At 49.1% G+C, this 13,338-nt stretch overlaps 1 protein-coding gene across 7 annotated transcripts in view; it reads left to right on the forward strand.

The window, feature by feature from the left end:
- The window catches only part of PKNOX2 (PBX/knotted 1 homeobox 2), a 266,160-nt gene that overhangs the window by 237,871 nt on the left and 14,951 nt on the right, over positions 1-13,338 (forward strand). For 5 of the 7 annotated variants that reach the window (XM_064375536.1, XM_064375535.1, XM_021671229.2 and 2 more), the window contains 3 exons: positions 4,486-4,615; positions 5,065-5,162; positions 5,985-6,104. The exons of 1 other annotated variant lie outside the window; for it this stretch is intronic. In XM_064375536.1, coding sequence (XP_064231606.1) covers positions 4,486-4,615; positions 5,065-5,162; positions 5,985-6,104 — 348 coding nt within the window. The remainder of the gene's footprint in view (positions 1-4,485; positions 4,616-5,064; positions 5,163-5,984; positions 6,105-13,338) is intronic. One more of the 7 variants, XM_021671230.2, reaches the window with a different exon arrangement.

A 13,338-nucleotide genomic window follows, 5' to 3' on the forward strand; every position in this document is an offset into this window, starting at 1 on the left:
GGGGACAACTCTGTTTGCGTCTAGACACAGCGGCATCTACCTGGGTTTGGAGTCTGATAAGCCCCAAGGGGAAACTGTCAAAAAGCTAATAATACTGTGTGCTTAGCCAACACGTGCTCCCCACGGGGCTTCCACTGCTGCTCTGGAAGCTCCTTCCTGAGAAATGAGAGTCAGAGCCCCCCTTGTCTTCAGAAAAAAAAAAAAAAGAAAAAAAGAGGTGCTAGAGACCAAGCCTCGACTGGAAATTGCAGCGAAGTGGAGTTGTGGGGCCAGTCAGAGACGGCACTTAGGATCCTGGGGCTCAGCCACTGCCCAGGAACATCTCAGACAGGGAGGCAGGTAGCAAGGTTTGCACAACTCTGGCCGCATGTGCAGCCCCAGCTGAACCCCTTCCGTTGCTAAGTAAAGGACTCAAGTGGCTTGAGGGTTTGTAGGACAGGTTTCTAAATCCCAACTGTGCCACTCCTTAGTTGAGTGATCTTAGCCAAGGGAAGTGGGAAATAAATTACTGGATGGCTAAATGTGCCAGGCACTGTGCTTGCACTGGAGCCTGTCTGCCTGACCCCGAGGCATGTATTCCTCTGTGAGCACTTGTCCTACACTCAGAGCCAGAGGCCTTAGGCTAGAGGAACAGCTCTTTGACTTTGGGAAGTCACTTCCACTCTCTCTGAACCTCCATCTCTCTTCAGGCAAATAGGACAGTCTGTCCTGCTGACCCCATGGGGTGATGGTGAGATTAAAATGGAACATCGTGGTGAAAGAATGTTCTCTAATACTCAGTGTGTATGGTAAATGGGTCGTTTTCAGACCCATCTGATCTTTGGTACCATCACAAGGAGGTTTTTAAAAATATAGATTGCTAGATGGGTCAGGGTCTGATCCAGTGGCCCTGAGAATCTGTGTCTTTAAAAAAAAAAAAACACTCTCAAGACAGGTTTGTGAAACAGCTCATGTTTACAGATGTAAGGGATGAATATCATTTCCCCAGCCCTCCGGGATGCCAAAATTTTGCTTCCTCTTCCCTGCCCCACCTAAGATGTTGCCAGTCCCGACCCTGCCCTTGGACTCTATCTCTGAAGGTTTTTATTTTATTCCTTCACTGATAGAATCTGGCTGCCTCTCAGCACCTTCCAGCCAAAGACCCAGAGAAGGGAGAGAAGGGTAGGAAAGAGAAGGCTCTGATTCAATGCATAAATGGCCTTTAGTAACCCAAACTGGGTAAATTGGCATGGAGGGTATCCAAGCCACGAGGTGGAGCAGCAGCCAGGGTCTGAGTAAGCAGACGAAGCTTACTCAGGTGGTGGCTCACCCTCTGCCTTTGAGCAGGAAACAATGTGTGTTGGTTGAATCCCAAGGGACACATCTTGTATTTATTTTACCGACTTTGCTTGTATTTTTCTAACCTTGCTGGGTACTTTTTGGGGGATGAAGAAAGTCTGGGACAGCTTTTTATGTTTGAAATCCTCAAATATCCCTATCAAAGAGGAGCATGCTAGCATGGATGATTCCAAACAAGGGATTATTGAGAAGTCACTTCCACTGGTTTTAAGGTGAATGGCATGGAGGTACCCACTCCTCCATTAAATTCAAGCCTGGTGTGGTGGCTCACGCCTATAATCCCAGTGACTCAGGAGGCTCAGGAGAGAGGATCACATGAGCCCAGAAGTTTGAGACAAGCCTGGGCAACATAGCAAGACTCCCTACCCCAACTCAAAAAAAAAAAAAAGTATAAGTAAATTTACCTTCCGAGTTTGCTTCAGCTCCAAATATAATATCAATACTGGTTTACATGCTGTGAGAATGGTAGGCCGGGATGTGGGAACAAGGGAAACTCAAACTCAGAGCAGGCTCATCACTGAAAATGCAGCCTTTGAGAGCTACTGGTGTCACGTGCACTTTATACACAAGGAGACAAGGCCCAGAGAAGGGTCGTGACATGATTGCCTTTCCTCCAGTGCCCACGCTGCTTCTGGACTTCTGGGTTTTAGTTGTTTTATCTGTTCACTGTGCCTGCAATGACCATTGGTTAACCTGCAGGATTCAAGGAGCATTTGCTGCCCAGAACCTGTGTAAGGGGCATTTGTGGGTGAAGGAGAGCTGTGTTCTGGTCCTCTGGCTGCTAACCAGCCGTGTGGCCTTGGGCAAATCCCGGGCATCTCTAAACCTCAGTGCCTTATTTGTACTTCAGGGAGGGGAAATACGTGGCTTTGAGGGGCTCTTCCAGCTTTCAGGCTTCTGCACGGCAGACTCCATTTTAGACAACTGCAGGAACAGGAAGGCCAAGAGCTCTGCTCAAAGTATAAACCTCACAGGCTAGGAGGCTCTCACAAGGCCCAGGAAGGGGAAGCCAAGGCAAGAGCTGCCCCCTCCCTTCCCGAAGGTCACAGCAGCAGAGGTGAGCCCAGAATAGAAGCGAGGCCTCCATCGCCCCACCCACCCAGAGCAGCCAGACCAGGAGGCCCGTGCGGCAGGTGGGTGGGAGGAGGGCGTGCTTGGCTCTTCTCCTCCTGGCGCTGCTTATTTATAGGCAATACTCCTCCAGCTCTTGGGCCAGAGACAACCCAGGAGAGTAAAAAAGGCAGCTCTGGAGGAGACGCCAAGGGGGATTTAATCAGCTGAATCGAGTGAGATGTATAAATCAGGGCCGACTTCCACTTCCTGACAGGCCCTGCCAGTTTCTGTGGTGTCAGGGTCTGGGAGGAGATCCGCTGTGACTGTCCCCCTGGGCGGTGACACTTTCCCTTTGTCTGTTGCTACAGGTAGGCAGTCACTGGCTCAAGCTTTCCTCCAAATACAGATCTCTCCTGCTCAAAACCTTAGACCTGCCCTGGAGGCAGAAGACCCAAAGCTTCTTCAAGTCCTAAAACAAAAACTGGGAAGCTGAGGGCCTTCTTTTTTTCCCCATTTTGTCTATTTTCTTGACCACTTACCTGTCTCTAAATCCTTGCAGTTCACGCCTTATGATTCCAGCATTTGAGCATGAGAATGTCACCTAAATGGCCATTGGACCTGTGAACTGGTTCAAGCCCCATCTTCAGATGAGGAACTGTGGCTAGGAGGAGCAAAGATACCCAGGCTGGCCTCCTGAGGCTCCCACACCTCATTTGCTGACTTTTTTGCCTTCTCCAAACTGAGAGACCCTAACCTCTCCCACATCCTATTTTTTCCTCACAAACTCTTTCCAAGCACCTCGCCTCCCAGCGCAGGCTCCCCAGAAAGCAAGGAGGGCTCTACATCGACCCCAAGGACTTCTTTACCCAGCTGTTAACTGGGGATGGTGAGGGGAGCAGAGGGCCAGGAAAACATGTCTTAGCTGCTTGGGCTAACGCGAAGAAAACCACCAGTCCGGGCGCAGTGGCTCATGCCTCTACTCCCAGCACTTTGGGAGGCTGAGGCAGGCAGATCATGAGGTCAGGAGTTCAAGACCATCCTGGCCAACATGGTAAAACCCCGTCTCTACTAAAATACAAAAAATGAGCCCAGCGTGGTGGTGCATGCCTGTAGTCAGTCCCAGTCACTCAGGAGGATGAGGCAGAAGAATCACCTGAACCTGGGAGGCGGAGGTTGCAGTGAGCCGAGATCACGCCACTGCACTCCAGCCTGGCAACAGAGGGAGACTCCCTCTCAAAAAAAGAAAAGAAAAGCAGCAAGGGTTGCCTGCTGCTGGCAGTGTGGGGAAAGGAGAGTCTGTTTCCAGTGGAACCCTGTGGGGAACCTGAAGAGGAGAACAGAATTGATGCCATGTGCCGAAGGTGGCTGAGGCTCATATGAGACACATTCAAAGACAGGTTATGGAAAGGCTAGGGCGGCTTTCGTTTGCCTTTTTTAACATGTATTTTAGTATCCTGAACTAGGTGCTAAGGATACAAAGGTGAGAACTGGAGGCTGCTCCATCTGTGGAGCCTAGTGTGACAGGTCTATGATGGAGATGTGTGGAGAGGAACTGGGGGACGGGAAAGCATCAGGAGATAAGCATGTCTGAAGGATGAGCAGGTGCCAACCAGGTGAAGCCAGGTTCTCAGACCCAGCTGCACAGTAGAATCACCTGGGGAGCTTTTTAATAACCCAGAGCCCATTGAATATGATGAAGCTGATCAAGAAGAAATAATCCAGAGCCCAGTACACACTCCTGACCAATTAAATGAGACTCTCTGAGATTGGAACCTAAGCATCATTGCTGAAGATTTCAAAGTATAGCCAAGGAGGAGACCACAGTGTTATCAGATAATTTGTGCCTTAGGTTTGCAGGGCAATGGAATGGTTAAATGGGTGACTACTTGGGGGTTGTTTTAAAAATATATATTGAGCCTTCTTATTCACTCTTTCTAGGAAACCATGAGAATTGCCTTCTGGACGTGGGTCTGGGGAGGAGCTGGAAGGAGGGAGGGCATAGGCAGGAAGGGGAAAGGACAGAAGAGGACTCTGGGGCTGTAGCATCTGAGCTCTCAGTGACATTGTCACAAACCACGCCTCCCTCACTGCCAGGACCTCCTGCAGAATTCCCCCAATTCCATGTCTGGAGTCTCCAATAACCCCCAGGGGATTGTGGTCCCAGCCTCAGCGCTCCAGCAGGGCAACATCGCCATGACAACCGTCAACTCACAAGTCGTGTCAGGTCGGTGCAAGGACCGGGAAGGGGGATTATGGGGATTCCCTGGGAGGAGAAAGGGTGGCCCCGAGGGGGTTCCAGGGGTGGGGGGGTGTCCTCCACCAAGGTCCCAGCTCAATTTCTTGACTAAAGTGTTCTGTAAGTTTATAGATGGTTAGCACCAAGACCCAATTGTGATGGTTTAGAACAAATTTGGGTCAAAATCTCATGAGCCCCTGAGAGGACCAAGTAAGCCTGTTGTCCCTTCCCCTAAGCACCTCCCACAAGAGGCTCTGCCCTAGGCTGTAGCCACCCTCCCCTATCCAGCCCTGAGGCAGAAGAGCCATAGCTCACCACCCTAGGGCTCCAAAGTAGAGGGTCTTTACACATGAGTGCCAAGTGAACTGGGAACCCTGCTTGCCCTCGCTCCTACCCACTCCCATGGCAGGGGACCCCAAAACTGGTTGTCTCCTCAGGTGGAGCCTTATACCAACCGGTTACCATGGTAACCTCCCAGGGTCAGGTGGTCACCCAAGCAATCCCCCAGGGAGCCATCCAGATCCAGAACACACAGGTGAGTGTGTGTAGGTGTGTGCACATGTGCATGGTGTGGGCTAGGGCACCTGTAATCGCTTCTTATCTGCCAGGCACTTTACACGAGTGACTCATTGAATCCTCATCATCCTCTAAGAGGTATCATTCCTCCTACTTTACAGATAAGAAGCTGGGTCTTGGAAAGGTCTTATCAACTTCTGGGATTGTGCTGCTCCCTCCTGGGGTTACATCAAAGGATCCTGCACTTCTGTGGCTGTCTGTAGACCGAGCCGCTGTGCACCTCAGTGGTAGAGAGCGCACACACAAAGGAAGAGTAGAAAGACCCGAAGTCAGAGTCTGGAATCTGACATTAACTCTGGGATCTCGGATAAGTCACCTAACCTCTCTGAGCCTCAGAGTTCTTATTGATGAAAGGGGGATTAATAGCAACTGCACACAGCCCAGTCAACCCATAGGGCTGCTGTGAGGATGAAGCACGGCAACGGATAGGAAAGTGCTTTGCAAACTTTAAGAATGCTGATAACTACTTGACAGCTTATGGCAAATTCACATCTTCTATACTCTCTGCATGGCCCTGTTTCCTCTGTCTCTCTCTCTCCCTCCCTCTCCCCCTTCCCCTTCTCTTCCTCCTTGTCCTTCTTCCCTTCTTCCCTCACCAGAGCCTCACCTTCACTCTCCAAGGGGCTGGTGTGGGGTGAGAGGGAAAGGCAACCTCCCCAGGGCCCTAGGAATGAGCCGGGAAAGGGACTGGCAGCTGAGCCTGCCGTCGCTATGGCAACAGGTCCCTAGCCGCTGGCCTCACAGGCTGCTGATGCTGATTTTCTCTTCACGTGCCCTGAAGGTTAACCTTGACCTCACCTCCCTCCTGGACAATGAGGATAAGAAGTCCAAGAACAAACGAGGAGTCTTGCCCAAGCATGCCACCAATATAATGCGTTCTTGGCTCTTCCAGCATCTCATGGTGAGTGTGTGTGTCCTGGGGGTGTGGAGTCACGGCATGGGGTATGAATAACCCACTGCGTGGGTACCAGACTCTGCTGTCGGCTCCAAACCCACAGACAGAGGGCGCGGCCTCCAGGAGAGCTCTCTGATAGGGATGACATCTAGAGGCCAGGCCAGGGGCCTCACATGGGGCCTAAAGCTGGGAGACTTTCTCTAGTACCTGCTGCCGTTGCTGTCTGGAAAAAATGTGGCAACACGTGGGGTAATGGGGACAAGCACATGGTGAAGAGTACTGGGCAGGTGTACCGCATTGTTTCATGAACAGAGAGAGGGCTGTGTGGGGAGGGGGTTGTTTCTGGTCCAGAGCCCTCCCCCTGCGGCAGCCGCACTCACTGTGTCCCTCTCCCATGGAAGAACGTGTTGACTCTGCCAGGACTCCTGAGTCCTCCCCACTGGGTGAGCCAAGCACTGTGTGGTGGAGATGGACGCCAAGGCTGGAATCCTGGCTCCTCACGTCACAGCTCAGCTCCAGGACACAGAACTATTTCCTTCACAAGGCTCAGCAGCTCCTTTTATAAAATGGCACACTACCTTGGGTTTCAATGGAGTGTTTATAAAGTGCCTACTGTGTGCACATAACATGATGATTGCTGTGTGTTTGTGTGCAGCATTAGTTGCAAAAGACAAGCCTTCGGTGGAATGTCAGGAAGGAAATATTTCAAAATTGCTATCCCCTAACACCACTTTCAAGGGCGGTGGCAGTAAATAAAGGCCAGTGACTGTGCTGAGTGTGTATGCGCTGGTGTGTGTGCATTCTGGGATGGGGAGGTAGATGCTGTGACCATGGGTAGACTTCCAGCAATTCTACCCTGGCATGTCAGGACAGACAGACACAGATACAAGCAAGACAAATACCAAGGGACTGAGAATCCATTGGCTGGAGAACTGTAGGAAGAACCAGGAGGAAGAGGAAGTCCTTCTCCAGAGAGGAGACAAATCAAATGGGCCATGGAAACTAATCAGTCCATCAACAGCCCTTTATCTGAAATGGGAGAGCCTTCAGAAGCCGCGGAGACCAGGCCTCAGTGGTTCTCAGACTTTAGTGGCAGCAGAAGACTGACTGGGTCTTGGGGGCTCTGACTTGGAAGTGCTGGACCAGGAGACAGGAAGGATCACCTCCTAGCGAGAGATGAGAGCCAGAGCTCGGCATCACCCCAAAACTATCCCCTTGCCTCCGGAGTCATGGGGCTGCCCCCGTGCTTTGGTGAGTGAGTATATTTTGAAAGCACTGACTAGTTCGAACACGTAGAGTTTCCAGATGAGGAAGCTAATTTGGAGAGGAGAGGCTGGAATGCTGGGGTTAAGTTGAGAGGAGTCTGGAGGGACCCCTGTGCCTAGGTGATAACACCAGAGGCCCAGTGGCAGGTCCAGCCTCAGGCTTCTATGGAGCAGCTCTGAATCAGTGGCTGGAGTACACAGAGGGAGTGCCCAGGTCTCCTCCCTTTCTGGTTTTCCAAACTGTTCAAAAGCCAGGGGGCTCAGATGGACTCAGTGGCCTGTGGGTCCAGTGTCCATGCCACAGCTCCCAGCCTACCTGTGGGAGGAGGGACTCTTGAGGGAAGGATGCCTCTTCTGTGCACTGACCTGGCACAACCAAGATTAAAGCATCTCCATCTCCCCCAGCCCCCAGTGGAGCTAAATCTGGCTCCACTCATTGTGGTGGGTGATGTACAATGCAAGATCACAGATGTGCTAGAAAGCTCAAGGGCTTTTGAGGCAGCCAAACTTGGGTTCAAATCTGTTATTTTTTACCCTGTAACTTGGCCACACTCACCTCTTATGAAGATTGTGATAAAGTAATGAAAAATTACCAGGACCTTGGCACACTGAGATGCTTAATAAATGCTCCCTTTCCTTCCCCACCTCTCGCCCTCATGCATTTTTGAAGACTGTTGCGAACACACCTACAGCCTCACTTCTGAAGAGAAAAAAAGGCAAGAGGAGAGAGAGGAAGCTGCAAGGCAGATTCCCCTGCCCAGGAGCCTAGATGTCCAGGCCACCACCCACTCACCGACTCCCATCACCCCATGTGTGGGATTCTCCTTTACTACCTTCCACTCCCCACTTGAAACTCACCCCTGAGAGTCGTTAGCCTGAGACTGGAGGAACACCCATCTCTGTCCCTCCTGGCCGTACCCGGCCTCTCACCTGAGACCTCAGTTCACGCCCCACCCTCTCATCCCCTTCCTTGTGAGCCTCCCTGCAGAGCTCAGGGTCCTGTCCTTCCACTACACAGTCACTTCCACCCAGACTTGTGAATGCAGAGGAACGGGAGGTGGAGAAAAGAGGAGGTAGTTGCTGAGCACAGAGCGAGGCAGGACCCAGGCTGGCTCTACAGAAAGCACCGGGGATGGGGTGGAGGACTTGCCGAAAGGCACGAGGAGGGGCTTTCTGCCCGCACTTTCCCACCCACTCCTGCTGCCCTCTCCAGCCTGGCAGTGTGCACAGGTGCAGATGCCATTCATGAAGCACTTAACATTGGCAGAGTCTTCCCCCAGTTAATCACAGCGGCCTCTAGAGAGTCTAAAGTCAAAGATCAGGACTTTGGGACTGAGGGGGAGGATGAGAACGAGAAGTCCAGGCTGCTCCAGAGAAATAAGCACACCCCGGTTGTCCTTGGCAGGCCATGCCTGCACCACACAACCATGCACATGTGGACACAACCTCCCCAAACCCCAGCTACTTCAGGAAAGAGGCTATAAAGGCTCTTCATAACTAGCCACAGTAGAAAGAAGACAGGATTTGAAGCCAGACAGATCAAGGTACGAATTATGGCTCTCCCACCAGCAGTGTGATTACCCTGATTCTATTTCTTTGAAAAAAAAAAAAAGAAGATAATACTTATTTCCCATGGTTGTGAAAATTAAATGAGAAAACATATATAAAGAGCCAGGCCTAGCACATAGCACTTAAGAATTAAGTTCCCTGGGCCAGGCGTGGTGGCTCACTCCTGTAATTCCAGCACTTTGGGAGGCCAAAGTGGGAGGATCACAAGGTCAGGAGTTCAAGACCAGCCTGACTAACATAGTAAAACCCCATCTCTACTAAAAATACAAAAATTAGCCAGACATGGTGGCAGGTGCCTGTAGTCCCAGCTACTCAGGAGTCTGAGGCAGGAGAATCGCTTGAACCTGGGAGGCAGAGGCTGCAGTGAGCCGAGATTACGCCATTGCACTCCAGCCTGGGCAACAAGAGCAAAACTCTGTCAAAAAAAAAAAAAAGAAAGAAAGAAGTTTCCTTTGAACTTCCTATAACAGTGGACCAAGAGCAAGTTTTTGGAGGCTGAAGGCCCACAACTTGTGACTATTAATCAGAGGTAGATGGCTGATTTGTTGTTTTGATCTATAACATCTACTGATTTTACTATCATTTGACCCTAAGGGTGACAATACTGTGACTTACCCATTCTTTGTGTAGATGTGTATGCCTGTCTTGTATCTCTGACTCTTGTAAATTTCTCACAAATAGGGATCATATATTATATTCTTCTATGAGCCCTATACATTAATTCCCAAGATATGGAGCTTTGCAGGATTTATAAGGTATTGCTCCCCAAAAGAGGTTCCATGGTGAAAGAAGTTTGGGCTGATCTGAGTTATACAAAGTTTAGCTTATTTATTTATTTATTTATTTTGTGGGAAGTACAGAGTCTCACTCTGTTGCCCAGGCTGGAGTGCAGTGGCACGATCTTGGATCACTGCAACCCCCACCTCCCAGGTTCAAGTGGTTCTTCTGCCTCAGCCTCCCGAGTAGCTGGGATTAACAGGTGCCCACCACCACGCCTGGCTAATTTTTATATTTTTAGTAGAGATGGGGTTTTACCATGTTGGCCAGGCTGGTCTCAAACCCCTAACCTCAAGTGATCCACCCTTTTCAGCCTCCCACAGTGTCTTTTTTTAATTCTCACTGGACAAAGGGGCATGGTGAATTTGCAAGAGGGTAAGGTTCAAAGCTTCTCCCAAACTTATGTGAGCGCTTTACATCCTCTCTGGTGTTTTCACTGTTGCTCTGAGGAACAACTCTGAGACTGAAGTTCTCGAAAAACGCAACCCTAGGGAGACACTGTGTCAGGCTGATAGGAGCTGTTCAGTTCTAGGAAAGATGAGTGGGAAGGGTATGAAGTAAGGACAGACCTAAATATGCCATAGATGTTCTCATATCCAGTGCAGTTGGGACAATTAATTTGTTGTTGATTGAAAAAGTTAGTTTCAAAACGAAACAACCATTCAAAAGAGATACTTTATGTTACTTTAAAAGATGGACATACTGTATACATTCGTTTGCTAATCTTTTGATATAGAGCTAAGGTCTCTTTCTGATTGTTAGTCATCTTCCTTGCCTAAACCTCTCATATAGTGTAACATCCATAAATTCCACCTCAATGGAAAGTGGAATAACAACTTTCACATTTGGGAACTAATCTGGCCACAGGATCCTTCCAGATTTTTATTATGTAAAATAAATCCAATCCTTGATGTTTGTCTCATCCGATCCTAACTATTCAGCATTTGTAAGCAAGTTTGGGTCTCAAGACTTTTGAAAACTTTCTACTTATCAACAGCAACTCTTTTTGCACTCATATGTCACTGGTTTACAGAATAGTTTGTTAAATTACAGAAATTTACATACTTCATTAATAATACATAGAATTGGCACAAACCAGTCGGGATACGATCACTGCTGACTTTCAGAGAAGCAGACAGTGTGGTTAACAGACATTCTACAAAACAGCCTACTCATCTCAAGCATTCAGAGTACTGCAGACAGCAGTTCTAACGATTTATAGGAGAAATGGAGACAGCACTGATTAATCCACAAACTTTGCTAAATAGGGATTGGTTGTGAGGACATCTGTAGTAAATACTGGTTGTTCCTGTTGTCTTCTTTCCCTGGGGCATAAGTTAGAATTCTTTGGTTCCTTTTGTCCTGTGTCTTGTCATTTCTACTGTTCTGCAGCACTGGCAGCCACAGAAAAGTATTCAGATGATAGAAGGCTCCTGAGATGGAGGTGAAATCCCGAGGCTTTTTTCTGTAAGGCTTCAGTGAGATTGGGATGGTTTCATCCATTAGCTGCTCGCCTTGGAGTCCCTGAAGAATCCAGTGACATTTTCTTGCTCTTGCATTTGGCTGAAAGAGGCTAAACTCCTGCTGGAAGCAATCATTCCATAGCAGACTCAGGTCAGCCGAGAGCCCATGTCAGACAGTCCTCCTCCTAGAGGATAGAGAGGTAGGCACTGTTCCCCCTCTCCGGCTTCTGCCCCACCCCTTCTGCTCCAGAGCCTAGAGTCTTCCTGACCTGCCACGTGATTCTGCTCATTTCCATCCCAAAATATGACATCTGTCTGTGCTGCTGCTAGCCAAGCACATGAGCAGCTTTGCAGAATATCCTCTGTGTGTGGGGAAATCCTGGAGACCAGGCCCCAGCAGGCCCTGCCATCCACCAGAGGAGCTGCTTCTGCATTAACCATTGCAGCGTGCCAGGTTCTGCACTAAACGCCTTAACACATCATCTCATTTAACCCACACAACCACCCTAGGAGGAGGTAATACGATTTTCCTCATTTTACCAGCGACAAAACTGACACTCAAAGAAGGCAACACATTTCTCAGGGTCACATGGAAGACAGGTGGCACAGGATTTGAACCCAGATCTATGCAACTGGAGGCTCTAATCTCTTACCCACCACATTGACTCAAGAAACCACAGGCATCTCTCGGCTCCCATGCAAAGTCTAGGTAAAGCAAAGGGGAACCCCAACTCTCAGTGGAGGCGTGGAGCCCCATTCTGGGAGAAGTGTAGGGATTTGACATGCCCAGTCGTACTCTTCAGATCTCACAGTAAGGCTGCCTGTGACTTCTCCCACACCCCATTCATCACATTCAGAAGCCTGGCATGGCATCCAGCTGCTCTCTGCCATCCACCACCCCATCTTCCATTCAGTCACAAGGAGCTGAGGGCTCACTCTAGGGCTCTCCTGTGAACTCTGCTGTGGTCACAAAAGCTGAGTACACAAAAAGCACCCAAGGCTTTTTTAAATTGAAACATAATTCACGTACCATAAAATTTATCCTTTTAAATGGTGCAATTCAGTGGCTTTTAGTATATTTACAGAGTTGTGCAATCATTACCACTATTTAATTCCAGAATATTTTCATCACCCCAAAAAGAAAGGCTGTACCTATTAGCCCTCACTCCCCAGCCCCTAGCAACCACAAATTCACTTTCTGCCTCTATGCATTTGCCTATTCTGGACATTTCACATAAATGGAATTGTGGGATTCTTTTACTTAGCACAGCGTATTGGTACTTCATTCCATGTTGTTTTGTTTGTTGGTTCATCAGATGATGGATACTGGGGTTGCTTTCACCTCTTGGGTTTTAAGTCCTGCTGCCATGAACATGGGTATACTCTGCATGATTCTGTGCCTATTGTTATCTTAGACTGTCAGATTCCCAGCTATCCTTCCCCCAGCCTGAGAACCTCACATGCAGGGGTCATTCCGGCTGGGGAAGCAGAGTGGCTGCACCCAGGAACAGCTTGTGCACTGCACAGAGCTCCTGGCCAAGGAGGGCACGTGGGGGTGAAGCCCAGCCAGTTGCCTCTGTGCCTCGGTGTTGCCTTTGGTCACTCCACATTCTTTGCATGCCTCGCCACCTCCCCTGCTCAGAGCATTGTGTTAGGTCTTGAAGGGATTACAGTCAGCCCTCTGTTTCTATGGGTTCTGAATCCCTGGATTCAACCAACCTTGGTTTGAAAATATTTTTTTAAGTGGATAGTTGCATCTGTACTGAACATGTATCTTTTTTCTTGTTGCTATTCCCTAAACAACAGTGTAACAACTATTTATGTAGCATTAACATTGTATTAGGTATTGTAAGTAATCTGGAAATGTTTTAAAGTATACAGGAGGATGTTTGTAGGTTATATGCAAATATTACACCATGTTATATCAGGGACTTGAGCATCCACGAATCTTGATATTCACCAAGGGGTCCTGGAAATAGTCCCCCAAGGATCCTGGGGGTCAACTCTATCTAGCTGTATCCCTGTCAAAGGCCCACCTGCAGGACCCATCCTGACACAGGATGGGTCACATCTGACACAGGAATGACGATGTTTTTTAGAAACCATATAGCCTTCCAGGCACAGTGGCTCATTCCTGTAATCCCAGCACTTTGGGAGGCCGAGGTG

Source organism: Aotus nancymaae, unplaced genomic scaffold (assembly GCF_030222135.1).
Source record: "Aotus nancymaae isolate 86718 unplaced genomic scaffold, 86718_ANA_hifiasm-v0.15.2.pri h1tg000012l, whole genome shotgun sequence".
NCBI classification, from domain to species: domain Eukaryota; kingdom Metazoa; phylum Chordata; class Mammalia; order Primates; family Aotidae; genus Aotus; species Aotus nancymaae.